Below are 14,473 nucleotides of genomic sequence, written 5' to 3'. Positions count from 1 at the left end.
TGTACTCGCTAGATAGTTTGATATCGACATGCAAGATCTCTGAAAAGCCACAGATCCTCCCAACCATAACATCAAAGACTTGTCATCGCTACAGGCTTCTCGTCATGCTGACAACAACACTAGGCATGCCCTCCCCGCATATCTGTTCCCATATAGGCTTGGAGACGTAGTGCGGTCCACATCGCACGTACATATATTGCGCCACACCTTTCTTCATGCACGCACTGCAAGCTTTCCCGCTCTTTCCCCTTCTCAACTCAAACTCCCAACAACGCCCCTCTCGTCTCGTCCCCCATCTTCACCCTCCAAAGCTTGAACTCCCCAAAACACCACATCTCGCCGTTCCTTCCGAAGCAGAAATTCGCACAACCACCCTCTATCTGTATTTTCCCAATCAGCATCCCAGCCGGATTCCAGATGTTTATACCGTCTCCGCAGCCGCTGTACACGTTGCCGAACACATCACATTTGATGCCATCCGGCGCACCCGTGTCCGCATAGGCAAACACCCGGCGATTGGTCAGGTAAGGGGAGTCATGTTCCCAAAGAACGGAGTATGCGTATATAGTGGCAGCGCGACGGTAATCGGTGTTACCGTCGCCATGGATGAGATCGGTATCGGTGATGTAGACTGTGGTTTCGTCTGGGCAAAAACAGATGCCATTTGGCCTGCCGAAACCGTCCGCTACCACTCTGATATCGCCTGTGCTGGGGTCAAAGCGGTAAACAAGCTGCGGTAGTTGTGGTTTGGGTCGGAAACCTTGCTCATAGCCGTAGATTGGATCTGTGAACCAGATCGAGCCGTCAGAGTGGACAACGACGTCGTTGGGAGAGTTGAAGGGGCGTGAATGGTAGTTATTGAGGAGAGTAGTGGTTTTATGGGGCCGTTTGGCTTCCATATATATAAGGCCAGAGGGTTCACGGAGTGAACCTTGCGCACAGATGATGAGGCCATCGCGGTAGTTGGTTCCGCCATTGGCCATGTAATTGCGCTCTGGGCATCGTACCTTGTCGCGCGTGAAATCGGTGGGAGAGAAAAACTCGATTTTGGTGATGACGATTGTCTTGTTGCGAGTGGTAACCGCGTCCGGAGAGGAGTCTTCAAGCTGGTTTGAGGTTATGAAGAGGGTGTTGGTTGGAGGGTGGAAGACGCCAGCTTCATGGAAATAGGGAGCGCGGGGGTCGTGTATTAGGAGTTGAAGAGTCGGATTGGGCCCAAGGAGGGGAAGGAAGGAGTCGTGATAGATGAGAAAGGGTTTAGGCTGTGGGGCTGTTGGAGATACAAGAGTGGATCTTGCAGGAGGTCAGTGGCAGGTGGTGCAAGCGGAGCATGAAGGTCTACATACTGCCACAATGCCTCACTTTGTCGATTGATGCGCTGAAAGTTCCGATTGTCTCCCCATATCTGCTGGGAAGAAGCTCTTGTGGAAGACGACCTTCTCTGTTGAGAAGCAGCTCTTGGCTGCGGGGCAGCTGGAGAAGACGGGCGGGAATTGGAGGCGGTGGAGGGTCTGCCGCTATCTCTTTTGTTGGAAGATTTGGAAGAGTCGGAGAAGGAAACCTTGTGACCTGGAGTAAGCAGGTTTCCGTCCGAGGTTTTGGGACGATGCCAGAGATGCGACATGTTTGTGTAGCCTTGGCGGTCTGGGAATAGTGGGGCTCTTGTGCCTTGCCTGGCCTCGGTAGATTGCGTAATTCAAAGGCCGGGAGGGAGCGGGGAATCGTATGCTGAGGCTCAAGAGTATGCAATTGAATTACTTGTCCTTTTCCTATTTTATTCTTTGGTCAAATAAATGGAAGAAAATCAGAGGGAGGAGGCTGAGAAAGCTGTTTTACGCAGCTACATGATACCTACTTTAGAGTACTCATAGAACAGGAACAGATGGCTGCAGCGCTAGAAACCGTCCGGTGCCATCTTAGTCAGGTATAGTAGTACCTTTCGAAGCATACGTGTTAAAGATGACGCAGAATCAGGCACAGGCACAGGCACAGGCACAGGCACAGGCACAGGCACAGGCACAGGCACAGGCACAGGCACAGGCACAGGCACAAGCACAACCTTCCCTTTCGCGTTGCCGTAATCGATGCGCAAGGCTATTTCAGCTCCTGCCTCATACTGAGTGGCAGTGAGTATGCAGGATCAAGATCGGCGCACTCGCATGATGCACGTCAGATTCAGACCAAGGGGAGCTGGGCCGATCGGCAACTAAGGCAGGTATATACCAGAGAAGGCCCGAAATAGTACTTATCTGCTTATCCAACGCCCTGTTGGTGCATGCAGATGGAGTGATCCTGGTGCAGGGAGTCCAGTCCAACAGAATACTCCACACCCAAATATCACATACTATCTTCTCTCCACCTCGACCTCAATCTCTGCCAATCCAATTTTTCGTCCAGCCCACCTCGGTCCTCCATTCCCAGACCTTGCTCGACCCATTCCTGACTCCCCATCAAACTCAACCTGCTTAGGGCTCGGGAGAAGGCAAATCTTTCTTCGTCGCCGGAAAAGAGGCTGCTGTTCTTCAGCATATTCATGCTCATCCCGAGATCGTCCATCATCTGCCGCATCACATCGTCCACGCCTTCGTGTTCCTCTGCATGCTTGACTGAGCCAGCCTTCCTGCCGCCTTCGAGGGCATCATCCACTTCATCAGGTGACATGAAGAGCTGAAAAAGGGGTACCGTAGTCGTGAGGACCAACTTCGCCTGTTGCTTTGATTAATAAAAACAATGTATGTGCGTTGCGCACATATGGAGTCTTACTCGACTCTCGTAAACAGCGTCAATGAATGTAATAAATCTTCTTGCCAAGTCCCTTTCTCGGTGCGTCATACCCGGTACCCCCGTGACTACGAAAGCATGGTAGCTCCTCATCAGCTCTAAATAGTCGGCAGCGCCGGTTGCTCTCCCAATCAATTCGTCGAATTTAAACATGGCCGCACTTCCACTGGCTTTGGGAATCTGGATATTCCTTCCCCAAACTTGCTGAGTCGTAGCGTGAGGTGGGTCGTTCTCGAAGTCACCGAAGAAGCGAAACCACCTATCAGCGTGGGAAATGGCAGCTTTGTCCATAGGATGGTGATAAACGCCAGAAGGTGGCCGTGGTATTTTTCTGTAATCCGTTGTAGAGTCGAGATTTAGGACTCTAAGACTAGTTTTAAGCAAATTTATGCAGGGGATGAACGACTCGCGTTGAATGCCATTTTTGTACAGGTCATTAGGGTGCCGATTCGAGGTAGTAACGAGGACTACTCCGTGAGACATTAGAGCCTCAAGCAGACTGCACTTTTTCAGATATTGCACCTCCAAGAGACGATGGCGCTACGTACCTTCTCAAAATCATAGCATCAGCAACATCTGTACATTGGAACTCGTCAAAACAGAGTACGCTCCCCTTCTCAGCAATGTCAGCAGCAACATATCGTACAGCATCCAGATCAGTCCCATGCTCCATCTTCATCGCATGCAGTCTCTTATGTACATCTTGCATGAAATTGTGAAAATGTATGCGCGTCTTCGAAGTGATATTATGCGGCAGAGTATCATAAAACATATCCATCAACATCGTCTTCCCACTACCGACATCTCCAAACATATAAAGCCCCTTCGGTAGATTCGGAGGTAATTGAGTACGTTTCTTTGGAGGCTGGCGGTGGAACAAGGATCCTAAGAGGGACCGCGAAGGTGACTTCAAAGACTCGATGCTTGGGTGCACGACTTTAGGGGCGTGGTAGTCTTTGAGCATATCGTGAAGATCTTGAAGGCTCTGCACGATTCCTATCATTCATGAACCTCAGTAGTGCAGCTTCGGGGATACTTGGAAAATTCTACCTCGCTGGTGCTCATCCTCTCTGAGCTGGCGTGTTTGTACTCGCTCATCGTACTCATTGAGAGGACCCCACATGTCGGGATTCGCTGGAGCAAGCATCAGCCCGCGCCCTTTGCTTCACATTTCATGCAGTCCTACAATGGCTCACTGTGGCCATGGCCCTGTCAAATCCTGATCCCGGCCTTTGCATCCGTAGTGGTCTCTTGACAAGAGCTTTTCTTCGTGGCGCGGTACCATCACATCCTCTTAACGTCACCTTTGACGCATGACCCCGGAAGCATTCATAGCATAAAGTCCGGCGAAGCTCCCAAGCTGTCGTCGCTCGCACGAGAGCATGTTTAAAACCCAGCAAAGGCACAACTGGCACTGCTAGTCCCATATCCTGTGGGTTGTTGGAGCCTTCAATTTTTTTGTAGACCACATGAAAAGCAGGAGCTGTGATACGCTGAACATCAAGTAAGCATCAGCAAAAACTCATGGCTGCCACCGTAGCATGCGTCTAGATCTTTCCAACATCACTTTGGCAATCAGTCGTAGTGAACTTGGTTTTGCGTCCCCTCAGCTCTAGAACCCTAATCTTAGCTTCGGACTTAGAGTACTCTCGGCGTTTACGTCCTGCGGACATCTTCAGCTACATCAGCTCCCAAATTGCCTCCTACATCCAGGTCTGCTAAACTGTGAATCTTACAAGGGTGCTAATTGCGAGCCACCGGTCACACAATGATTAGGAACCACTTATGAAAGAGGTGAGTCGCCGTACACTTGCACTTATAGCTATGCGATACTCGCACTCTTCGTAACTTCATGCTCTGGACATCGCCATGCCTCACCCACCTTCTCTTCTCACGACATCCATCCCTTTTGCTCCAGGCATACCTTTTACGGCGGCAGCACTATCACTGCCCCTGCTGACCTGATATGGGCTACCCTCCTCGACTTCCCAAACAATACCTGGAACACTTTCACCCCGACCGCAGACTTCTCATCCCCCACCAAACCGCTCCGACTAGGCGACACTGGCACCGTCTCCGCTTGCGTTACCCCCAACAATCCTCGATGAAGGCCCACACACGTGCAAGTGACGCTTGTAGATAACGCCGCGCGTAGACTGTGTTGGAAGGGCATTGATTACTCGTCGTGGGCAGTCAGGCCGGAGAGAATGCAGGAGATTGTGGATTTGGGAGATGGAAAGTGCGAGTAAAGGAGCTGGGAGACAATTGCGGGGCCGGGGTCCGTGGGTGGTGGCCTTCATGATGGGTGGGCAATTGGATGAGGCGAATAGGCGGTGCGGAGAGGATCTAAAGAGGGTGGTGGAAGGCAAGGTTAGGGAAAATGAAAGCTAGCTGTGAAGGGTGGGGAAGTTTTGGAAGCACAGAGACTCATGGAAGAGGGTCTTTTAAGGCATTCTGATACTTCCATAGGTACCTCGCACCCTGGCTCACTAAATATCAATGATCCGGCTCCACATACGCCTTCCCACCTGAAGCTCTTTCACATTGCGTGCATGCACAAATCCACCGACACTTGGAGTAGATCCCCAGGTAGAACATGATGGGCGAATACAGTCCATAGCATGACAGCCAACACCGAGATAGAGATCCGAACGCCTGCGCCAATATCCAGTGGGAGAATGCGACATCCAACCCGACGTTTCCCTTCATTTCTTGTCCAAGGACGAAAGATTATGCACATTGAACGAATAGTGTCAATTTTTGATTCCTGCTCAGCGCCACATCCAAATCTCGATCGCTCAGCATTTCGCAAAAGGTTTCCGTAGGCTCGTCTTTATATTGTACGATAATATCATCTGAAATCTTCAGTCTATCTCTCAGCTTCTCCTTCAGCTGCAGATAGCCAATTTCGTTTGGCACTCTGATAGCAATCATCTCATTTTCGAAGCTGACTTTGATTTTCAGTGCGCCGGATGCATTGACATTGGTAGTCGAGTTGTTAGGACCAGATGAGTTTGCGGAAGCCTGAGTGATAGAAGAGGGTTGAGGCTTGACGGTATTCTGATATTGATAATCCGATTGATTACGGTAATGCTGCTGTCCTGGAGAAACCCCATTTGCTGCAGGTATCGAGTTCTGATTTCTGTGACTACCTTTGTGCGGCGGCGGCCCCATGGCTCCATAACCATTCGCGCCATTCATCTGCCCTTGAGATGACTGCCTGGATGCTGTCCGTGACAGACTGCCGGTAAAGGACGATTGTTGCGACCCACTCGAATGCCGGTAATCTTCAGTTACCCTGTCAGGGTCCAGCTCGTGGTCACCCTCACGAGGGGCGAACAATTCCCTCACAAGAGCGCATTGTGAGATGTAGGGCGGCAATGCAAGGAGCTCTTTGACGTACTCATTAAGACTCTCTCGCCTGCCATTCGAGATTGCATCTGTGACATAGGTGACCGGCCCAGGCATGAATGGCAACACCCTCTTACCACCGGGTGGAGCGACCGCCTCGTTGGGAAACTGCTGCAGAAGGGCAATCTGAAAATCATAGAACTTCTGGTAGATGCGGGAGAGCTCCCAATGTCGCCCATCTTCCATTTGGCATTCAATTATGTACCAGTATTTGTCATTCTCGAAAATGTATCGCGGGATTGAAGCAGATGTTGGGGCAAGCCCGGAGCGTTGTGATCGTCTATCGTAGCCATTCTGGTTACTCCTGGATGGCTGTCTCTGATGATGACCCTGATTCTGGCAGTCAGATTAGTGTTTGCTGTGCATGAGAGCCTGCTCGGATACGTACGTAAGGGCTACCATTGCTTTCATTGCTAAGGCTCATCCTCTCCAAATCTTTCAACCCTGAGTTAGCAGTTTCAAATTTTCCCAGCGTAATGCTACTATTCTTATAGTCGGCGGCCATCTTCTTCCACTCCTCCACCTTTGGCACTCCTGCTCTTGTCACAGCGCCTTGAGCGTCTGGCACAGCTTGTCCTGTGGACATGTCCCTTATCTCGATGAACGATACCGGTATGAGGCCTGGGCCTCCGAGTCTTCCGATCGGCTTCGCCACAAACCATTCTGGGTTCGACTGGGCAATTACAATGATGGCTTCCCCTGCTTTTGCTTCCAGCTCGTCTGGTCTCTCAGCGCTGAAATCGTACTGCACGATTCCGTACACCATCGCCCCCGATCCCTTCCCCACGCTTGGTATCCTGCTGTGGCCATGTTTCCGTGGTCCTGTAGCTGATTCCTGGCGAGTGTGGGTAGGTTTTTCGACGTATCCCGAATCATGTGACAGGATAACATTGCTCGAGCCTGATGTTGCCGAGCCACCACTCTGTCTGCCTCCTTCTGTCTTCCCGATCACCTCAAAGTATGTCACTGGAACCAGTCCCCGAGCACTCGGTATTAAGGGATTGCACGCCTCATACCAATTTTGGTCATCTTCCCTGCTGATAACATGAAAGAAATCGCCTTTTGCGAAGCCTAGCTCTTGCGTATTGTTAGGGTCTGGATTATAATCGAAGAGCGCTTTGATAACCTGGATTGAGTATTAAGCTGTCATGTCCATTTTGTAGGTACGAATCGCAAAGAGCACACCTTCTTGGGGGGGACTATGGCAAGGGCGCTCTTGGGCGTTAAGGACGTGTGGTGGACTTGTCGAGTATCTTTCTCGCCTTTTATCGACCGGCGGATCGCTTTCATGTTTCGGCAGGCAGGGTGAGACTTGTCACTGTGGTGGCTTGGTACCTCGTTTCCGGACCAACTAATCTGAATGTCCAGAGAGTTGAGGATGATCGTCATGCGACCAGATCACAGCGATTGAAATCTGCTGGATTATCTGAGGATGCAAGAAAGCAAAGAAGAAAGTAGAGGATTTGATCGTGCTGATCTGCAAGTTAGGATCAAGGATGTAGTGATGAGGGGTGGCAGGGTGCTTGTCCGCCACGCCTTGTTCTCGCGCTTATCGATACGAGTTAGGGATCAGACTTGATCATTTGGGAAATCTATTAGAAAAACTGGGCGGAGGTACGGTGTTTCGAGGATGAGGATTAGGATGTGGATTAGGATTCCTTAGGCTTGTTATCAGGATCCAAGGTATGCATTTATTTCTGGAGCTGAGTAACGAGACGGTAGACCTGCAGGCGTGAAGCCTTGCCGAGTCAAAAATTCTACCCTATCTCCCTCATTGTACTGAGTACTTGCAGTATGAATGCATGAGATGGAGGTATTTCTCGCCGCTGTCACACGTCACATAAGCAGTGGGTCCTTGGCTAGGGTCCTCGTAGGAAAAGCCAGTAGTATAGTAAGATACCTCTATGAAGGGATCACATGGCAATTTTCTCCCGCTTACGAGATTCGCCAGACTACGGAGGCAGCGCGTAGGGTTACATGCATTTGCACCAATGATCCTCTCCCCTTCTCGCCCAGACCTTCAGAGCAGATCGTAACAGCAGCTCTTTGCAGAATCTGAAATTCTCCGTGCACGCTACCGGTAATCTGTGTCCCTTGACTTGGGTGGCAAAAGTAGGACTCCCATTGCCACAAGCCCCAAGTCCTGTGACAAGTACAGGATGAATCGTCATGCTCATGAACAACAAGTCAGTAGCCAAAGTGGAGGACAGAGCTTCCCAATCCACTAGATCGCAACCTCGAGCGCCCCTTCAATCCTTCATGCATGCCTCCGTCTACAAGCCCCCTATGTTAAGCCCTAATGTGTTTAGAAATGGAAGTGCGAGAATACCTAGATATTAGTAATGTTTTGACATCTAGACCTCCGAACCCCATGTAGCCGTGAGCGACCGACAGTCTGAGGCGAAGGAAAGCCTTGCTAACGTAGCCAAGGCAATGAGAGCGCGATTTTGACAATAGAAGACGACGAACAGCCTCAGTGCTTCGAGGAGCCCTTGCTTAGCGGTTGAAGAAAGTAAAAAGAGTAAAAGGCTTGGGAAAATGATCGATGGCAGGATGACCGTAGGGCGTGGCAGATTCATATCTGGCCCTTAATGTCCACTTTCTTAAAAGCAGCGTTCCTGGCAGTCTCGAAGAATCTCAAAGCCTTGCCAGTGAGGAGCCTCACTTCACCGTCGCGTTCCTCAAGGAATGATTGACCGCCTTGATCACATATGAATCTTGCGCTCTCATCGTCAGACTCGAAGCCGAGTTCCTCAGTGAAGAAGCGCAACCTGACGTCGGGCTTGTACCTGCAGAAGAGGTCAGCGATGAGTAGAGTCACGAGGAATACCACATACGATATGCATATATTTGACAATGCATTCAGACGTTCACGAGCCACAAACATATCCAAGAGATATGCGCCCATATTTGGGGTGTCCAAATATAACTGGAAAAAGCGATGGTAATTTCCTAAAGCAAGCGCGGAGCGGGCGTCTAGTGCATGCTTTACTGCTGGATCTCTCTTCTCTGTGGGTGTTAGATCTGCCAACACGTCGTTCATGTCGGTCCGATTTGAGGTATGAATGAAATAAAGAATACGATAAGCCTTGAACTCCTCGGGATGTCCTCCAAGATGTTGCGAATACAGTGCGCGCAATTGCGTCTGGCACTGATTATACTCACCCAGATCTCCCTTTTCCAGCGCGATCCTGGCATGTATCTCGTAAACACTGACTGTAAATTCCGTCTTGATATGCTGGACTGTCAAATCTTGGCGCAGAGATTTGAACTGATCACATATGTAGGAGTAGTTGTTCTCCTTCTTCCACTTCCTCTTAAGAAACTCAAGGGTCTTCTCGAGCACAGGCAGTGGACGGACAGTATCAGGGTTTGGAGCAGACGTGAGACGGAAATATCTTTTCTCAAGATCCTGAGACCGACCGATAACGGGACCTTGGTCTACATCAGGTGGAATACTGGCCTTGCTTGGAGAAAACGGCTGTTGGGAAAGGTATCCAGGTTGGCCATCCTCGAAGCGTTTCTTCCGGTTGGCCAGATTGTGATGGGACTTACTTGATCCTTTTCCAGCTACATCATTACGCTGGCGTTTGTCCGGGTGGGTGATTCGGTCCTCGAATACGTTGCGCGGATTAGCGATCCGCCATGGTGGTACTTTCTCCTGGCCATTCTGGGATAGATCCAATTCGGAAGACTTTCTCTTCTTTGACAATGTATCAGTGCTTTTCACATTAGTTTCTTGCAGGCTCAGAGGCTCGAGACCGTTCCCCCACGGTGGATTCGCAGACAAAAGAGCTGGTCTTGCACGTTCCTCCAAGATCATTTGCTGGGGCAGTGGCAGCTTCGCCCAATCGATTGTGCCTAGAGTGTTATTTTCCGCTGAGTTTGAGATGATTTTCTTTAATTTGATTTCCATCTCTTGTCGGGGTATACTGGCTATAGTGTTCTCCGTAGCGAATGCTCTCTGCACATAATGACGCACAGACTCAGGCCAGTCTCGTTTTGCCTTCTCTGCAGCTGACGGTGGAGGTGATGGTGTTGTGGATGGTGCTGGTGTTGGCCTGGCAAAAGTGCGTCTCGCCGAGACTGATGTAAAGGCACCATGGGCTGAGTGAGGATCAGTATCATGACTCGCAGTTGAGGTGGAGAAATTGGACACACAAGACATTTGATGAGATACGGTCGAGCTTGCTTGCCAAGCCGAGGCTGCTATGTTCATTGAGGAACGCCGAACGTTGTCGAGAAATACAATGAAAGGGTTCTAGAAGAGATAAACCATTAACATGAATAGGCTGGAAGTCATGTAACTAGGCTGACGTGGAGTTGTGTTGTTAATGGTGAGAAAGATAGAAGTATGGAAGAAGAGAATGAGCCCAAAAGAGAGTGGAAATGAAGATTTAGATCTAGACCTAACCAAGTTTAGTTCAGCGGCAGGTTCCGCGTACTGGAATAGACGATACGGAACGTAGGCAGAGAGCAGAGACAGTGGGCGTCACTTTGGCTGAAGCCATGATACTGAATGTTCCTCCAGCCTCTGGACCTCACCACTGCTCTCCGGCCAACCTTGCTCCCTGACGAAGCGCTACTCTTTGTCCAAGATGCAGTCGGCCTATATGAAGGGTGCGGCTCCCTGTACAATTTGACAGAACGCTCTAATTCGAAAACTTGGATAGGAAGTACAAAATACCCGGCCTGCAAAATGGGCATGCGTACCTCACAACGCACAGAGCATGCTACGTCGATAATTTGGAACCCCGAAAGAGCTCGAAAGCAGTCGAATTGAAGAGCGTTGATAGATATGAGTTCTACGTAAGCAGGGAGGTTTTCCAGAACGCATCAGCAACATACTAAATTCATGCAGGCAGGCTTCTTGAAGTCCTCTCCCAAAATCACTTTGCACCCCAAAGCTCCCAAGCGTGCATCCGTCCAAAGTCGTAGTCACTCCACTATCCCCATTGCTCAGAGAGCGGCACAATCTCCTTCGCGCAGCTCGACTGCATCCCCGGTACATCGCGGAGCAAGCCCTTTTTCGAGCACCAGGTCAGGATCCAGCACTTCCAGATTGAGCACTGCGACATGGGTCTGCACGATTTGCTCCTTCTCCAATCCGGTGCCGGCGAATTTTGATCCAGCAACTGCAAACTCGAACACGCCTCTGCCCGCATGTGTGACCTGCGGAGTCAAGCCTTCCTTCCCACATGTCCTCAAAGCATCCATTGCAAACGCTGCAGGACGTCAAGGCTCTCATTCTCAGAGCCAAGCGTCCGTACAACCACTTTTAGAGAGTCACGGTCAGTACAGTGAGAACTCAAGCATCGAGTATATTGAAGCACAATGGCGTGAAGAAACTGCTTTGCCAGCAAAGTCCAGGTTCCAGTGCCCTAGATGCACATTTCTGAACCATCCATCTTTGCTCGCGTGCGAGCTGTGTGGGGCTCCTCTACTCTCAACGGAATCCAAAGCGGCAAACGTTCTCGGAGAGAGCATTGGACGTCCCGAATCTCCTGGTCCAAGCCTCGACATCACAAGCCTTGGCGTCGATAACGACACAGAGTGCGTCAAGTTTTCCTTTCGCGTGGGCGGTGAGAAGATATTTCACGAACGGCTCAAGGGTGCCATGGTGCAACGTAAATGGCTTCTTCAGAACGCTCCTCCAGTTCCAGATTCATCCCCAGGCAACATTGGTAGCACAGCGATCGGCATAGATGGTCAGGTCCGACAGCCACCGGGAAAAGCAAGAACAGTCGGAATCGCTGGCCTTGAACGTCAAGGTCTTGAGCTCCGGAAAAAGAATGAAGCAGTCATAGGTTCTGCATTCGAAGATCTTGACGCTCTTATGGTCTCGGCTAAGGAAGTTGTTGCTCTCGCTGAAAGCTTTGCGAAGAAATCTGACGAAGGATCAGCGGACGCCAACCAGCTCATCGCCGAGTCCGCCAAAGCATTGGACATGGTAACAACCAAAGACATGCTTGGCTCCAGCGCTGGCTCCGAGTCTCTTTATCTATCTGAAATGTCTCGCAACCTCGCGGAGTACCTCACCGATGACGCTAAGGGCATTTTGCGGAAAGAAGGAGGCATCATGAGTCTGGTTGACCTTTGGGCGATGTTCAACCGTGCCAGAGGTGGTGTCGAGCTGATCAGTCCTATGGAATTTGGGAAGGCCGCTCGGTTATGGGAGAAACTCAGATTGCCTGTACGACTACGGCAATTCAGAAACGGACTTCTGGTCGTTCAGCAAGCAGACCGAACGGACGACAAGACAATAGCTCAGCTGCTCTCGTTACTTCAAGAGTTGTACACTTCATCTGCTCATACTGAGGTTGAACGGGTTCACAAGGCTTTTGGCCGAGGCATTACGGCTCAAGAAGCAGCACAGAGGTTTGGATGGAGCGTGGGTGTCGCAAATGAGGAACTGGAGATGGCAGAGGAGAGAGGCGCGCTTTGTCGAGAGGAAGGCATTGAGGGACTGCGATTCTGGGAAAATTGGATTGTGGATGATCAGAGTGACGGTTCTGACGATGACATCAAGGTTGATCCCTTTTATGAGGTCGATCCAGTGATGAAGAATCTGGAAGACATGGGAATCTTTTAACGAATTTCGGGTAGCAGCTGATGAAATTCATTACAGTGACACCCAATCAAGACTCAAACGAGTGGCATTTGCATGTGAATTTGTTGTCTGAATACTTACAAAGCCCGGTGTCATTCCTGCCTTCACGAAAAGTTAAGAGCCCTCTTCAAACTTCGCCTCAAACCGCAATCCGTCTTCATCAGCAGCGATATCCTCGTCCAACAGCCGCAGCATCTCCACACGCTCTTGCTCCAGCTTGGCCCTTTCCGCAGAATGCTTCCTCTCCATCGCAGCAAGTTCTGTCCCAACAGCAGCTTCCGCGGCCCTCCTGCTCTCTTGGTCTTACGTATGTTACCTACTGCCCCAATTGTTGACGCCATCAGATTGCTACGTACTTTCGCTGCCGGAGGACCAAATCGACTGCTCGATGCGGTCGGCGAGCAGTTCGACCTCACAATGATGACACAATTCAGGGTCCCACGTCGGTACCAGGCCGGACGTGCTTGCATCGTGGCTGCGTAATGGGATACCTGAGTCCGCCCGGGGGTAGATTAAGGAGTGAAAGGAAACAGAAGTGAAAAGGGAATCAAGTTAGACGGCGATACATGGGTACAACACATTGGACGATCGCCCTTTCCCGCCATCGTTTTGACCGCTCACCTGAAGCTCGACCATAATTCCAGTACCAGGTCATTTTTCGGTAGATGAAGCAGCACGAACAAGATCAGCTGCTGGTGTACGAGACAAAGGAAGGATGACTTCGGAATCGCCGTCATTGGAGGCCCTCGGACGACGTAGTTGCGGCACAGCAAATTTCAGTTCTTTTGCCAAGCATCTCTACCCCAACGACACTTCATACATCACTCTAGCAAATTCCCGTCAATCATCGTTAGGGTCGAGTCTACAGCCCATGATGCCTCTTGAGGATCCGCAGTACACAATACCGATCGTTCTAGCAATCATTCGTCTGCCAAATACAAGGTGTCACCCCCATATCTTGAAGAAGCGCGGTGACTGCACAACACATCGAATTCCGTATATGTCATATCTGAGATAACTTCAAACCCACCATTCGCCGATATTACAATCAACACTACGATCAAGATATATGTACACGGAACAAGACGGTCAGAATATTCTCCAGGATGAGCTAAGTGCTCTGCGGGCTCTAACTTGGACATGGAATGAACTACTTGACTTGCTTCACAATCAATACAAGAAATCATGCTGGGCCCGAAGGAATGACAATCTTTCGCCGACTGCCCGAAAAGGGGCAGTAAGCTACGTCTGCCACCACATCGTAGTATATATTTACCGGTCTATGCAACAGACACCTTCAACCAACCAAGTCTCCCTTAGAGATTTGTCCGTGTAGTGGACAAGAGGAGAAGTGTAGGAGTGGATGAAGTATGGCAGAGGAAGATAAGAACGGAGAGGTTGCGGGATAGCAGGGCGGCAACTGCTGAAACGGGATATTGATGGCCTCGAGGTACAGTATCTTCACAAACAGTCAGCCTCGCATAAATCACCTCTCTCCGTTTGGCGGTCTTTTTATACGACTCTTTGAGGACGGCACCGGGATTGGTCTGTTTCATTACCATGCTTTCATCATAAATGTGACCTGTAGACCCACCCCACAGATCCTATCTACAGATCCTATCTTTCATTCGGTCCAATCGCTCGAAAGAACCCACATACCAACTAAGGTAG

The 14,473-nt window shown here is 50.3% G+C and overlaps 6 protein-coding genes across 6 annotated transcripts; 1 reads left to right on the top strand and 5 right to left on the bottom strand.

Moving 5' to 3' along the window:
• Positions 1–257: 257 nt before the first annotated feature.
• HO173_007182 (uncharacterized protein) lies at positions 258–1,624 on the bottom strand (the record flags this gene model as incomplete). Its single annotated transcript, XM_037309087.1, has 2 exons — positions 258–1,293; positions 1,347–1,624. 2 exons carry the CDS (start codon positions 1,622–1,624, stop codon positions 258–260), a joined length of 1,314 nt encoding a protein of 437 aa, XP_037163948.1.
• Positions 1,625–2,337: 713 nt separating this feature from the next.
• HO173_007181 (uncharacterized protein) lies at positions 2,338–3,986 on the bottom strand (the record flags this gene model as incomplete). The annotated part of the gene is made up of 5 exons (XM_037309086.1): positions 2,338–2,706; positions 2,764–3,280; positions 3,330–3,777; positions 3,832–3,915; positions 3,968–3,986. 5 exons carry the CDS (start codon positions 3,984–3,986, stop codon positions 2,338–2,340), a joined length of 1,437 nt encoding a protein of 478 aa, XP_037163947.1.
• Positions 3,987–5,511: 1,525 nt separating this feature from the next.
• HO173_007180 (uncharacterized protein) lies at positions 5,512–7,482 on the bottom strand (the record flags this gene model as incomplete). Its single annotated transcript, XM_037309085.1, has 3 exons — positions 5,512–6,522; positions 6,581–7,318; positions 7,378–7,482. 3 exons carry the CDS (start codon positions 7,480–7,482, stop codon positions 5,512–5,514), a joined length of 1,854 nt encoding a protein of 617 aa, XP_037163946.1.
• A 1,285-nt stretch (positions 7,483–8,767) lies between these two features.
• Positions 8,768–10,360, bottom strand: HO173_007179 (uncharacterized protein; the record flags this gene model as incomplete). The annotated part of the gene is made up of 3 exons (XM_037309084.1): positions 8,768–8,981; positions 9,030–10,299; positions 10,354–10,360. The coding sequence occupies 3 exons, from the start codon at positions 10,358–10,360 to the stop codon at positions 8,768–8,770; spliced, it is 1,491 nt and encodes a 496-aa protein (XP_037163945.1).
• A 351-nt stretch (positions 10,361–10,711) lies between these two features.
• Positions 10,712–12,784, top strand: HO173_007178 (uncharacterized protein; the record flags this gene model as incomplete). The annotated part of the gene is made up of 3 exons (XM_037309083.1): positions 10,712–10,812; positions 10,866–11,001; positions 11,054–12,784. The coding sequence occupies 3 exons, from the start codon at positions 10,712–10,714 to the stop codon at positions 12,782–12,784; spliced, it is 1,968 nt and encodes a 655-aa protein (XP_037163944.1).
• A 132-nt stretch (positions 12,785–12,916) lies between these two features.
• On the bottom strand, positions 12,917–13,438 carry HO173_007177 (uncharacterized protein; the record flags this gene model as incomplete). The annotated part of the gene is made up of 2 exons (XM_037309082.1): positions 12,917–13,104; positions 13,369–13,438. The coding sequence occupies 2 exons, from the start codon at positions 13,436–13,438 to the stop codon at positions 12,917–12,919; spliced, it is 258 nt and encodes an 85-aa protein (XP_037163943.1).
• Between the last annotated feature and the right edge of the window lie 1,035 nt (positions 13,439–14,473).

The sequence above is a fragment of the Letharia columbiana genome (genome assembly GCF_014066305.1).
Source record: "Letharia columbiana isolate WasteWater2 chromosome Unknown Sc0000023_s0, whole genome shotgun sequence".
NCBI lineage: Eukaryota > Fungi > Ascomycota > Lecanoromycetes > Lecanorales > Parmeliaceae > Letharia > Letharia columbiana.
This window is presented reverse-complemented; position numbering and strand designations above follow the sequence as displayed.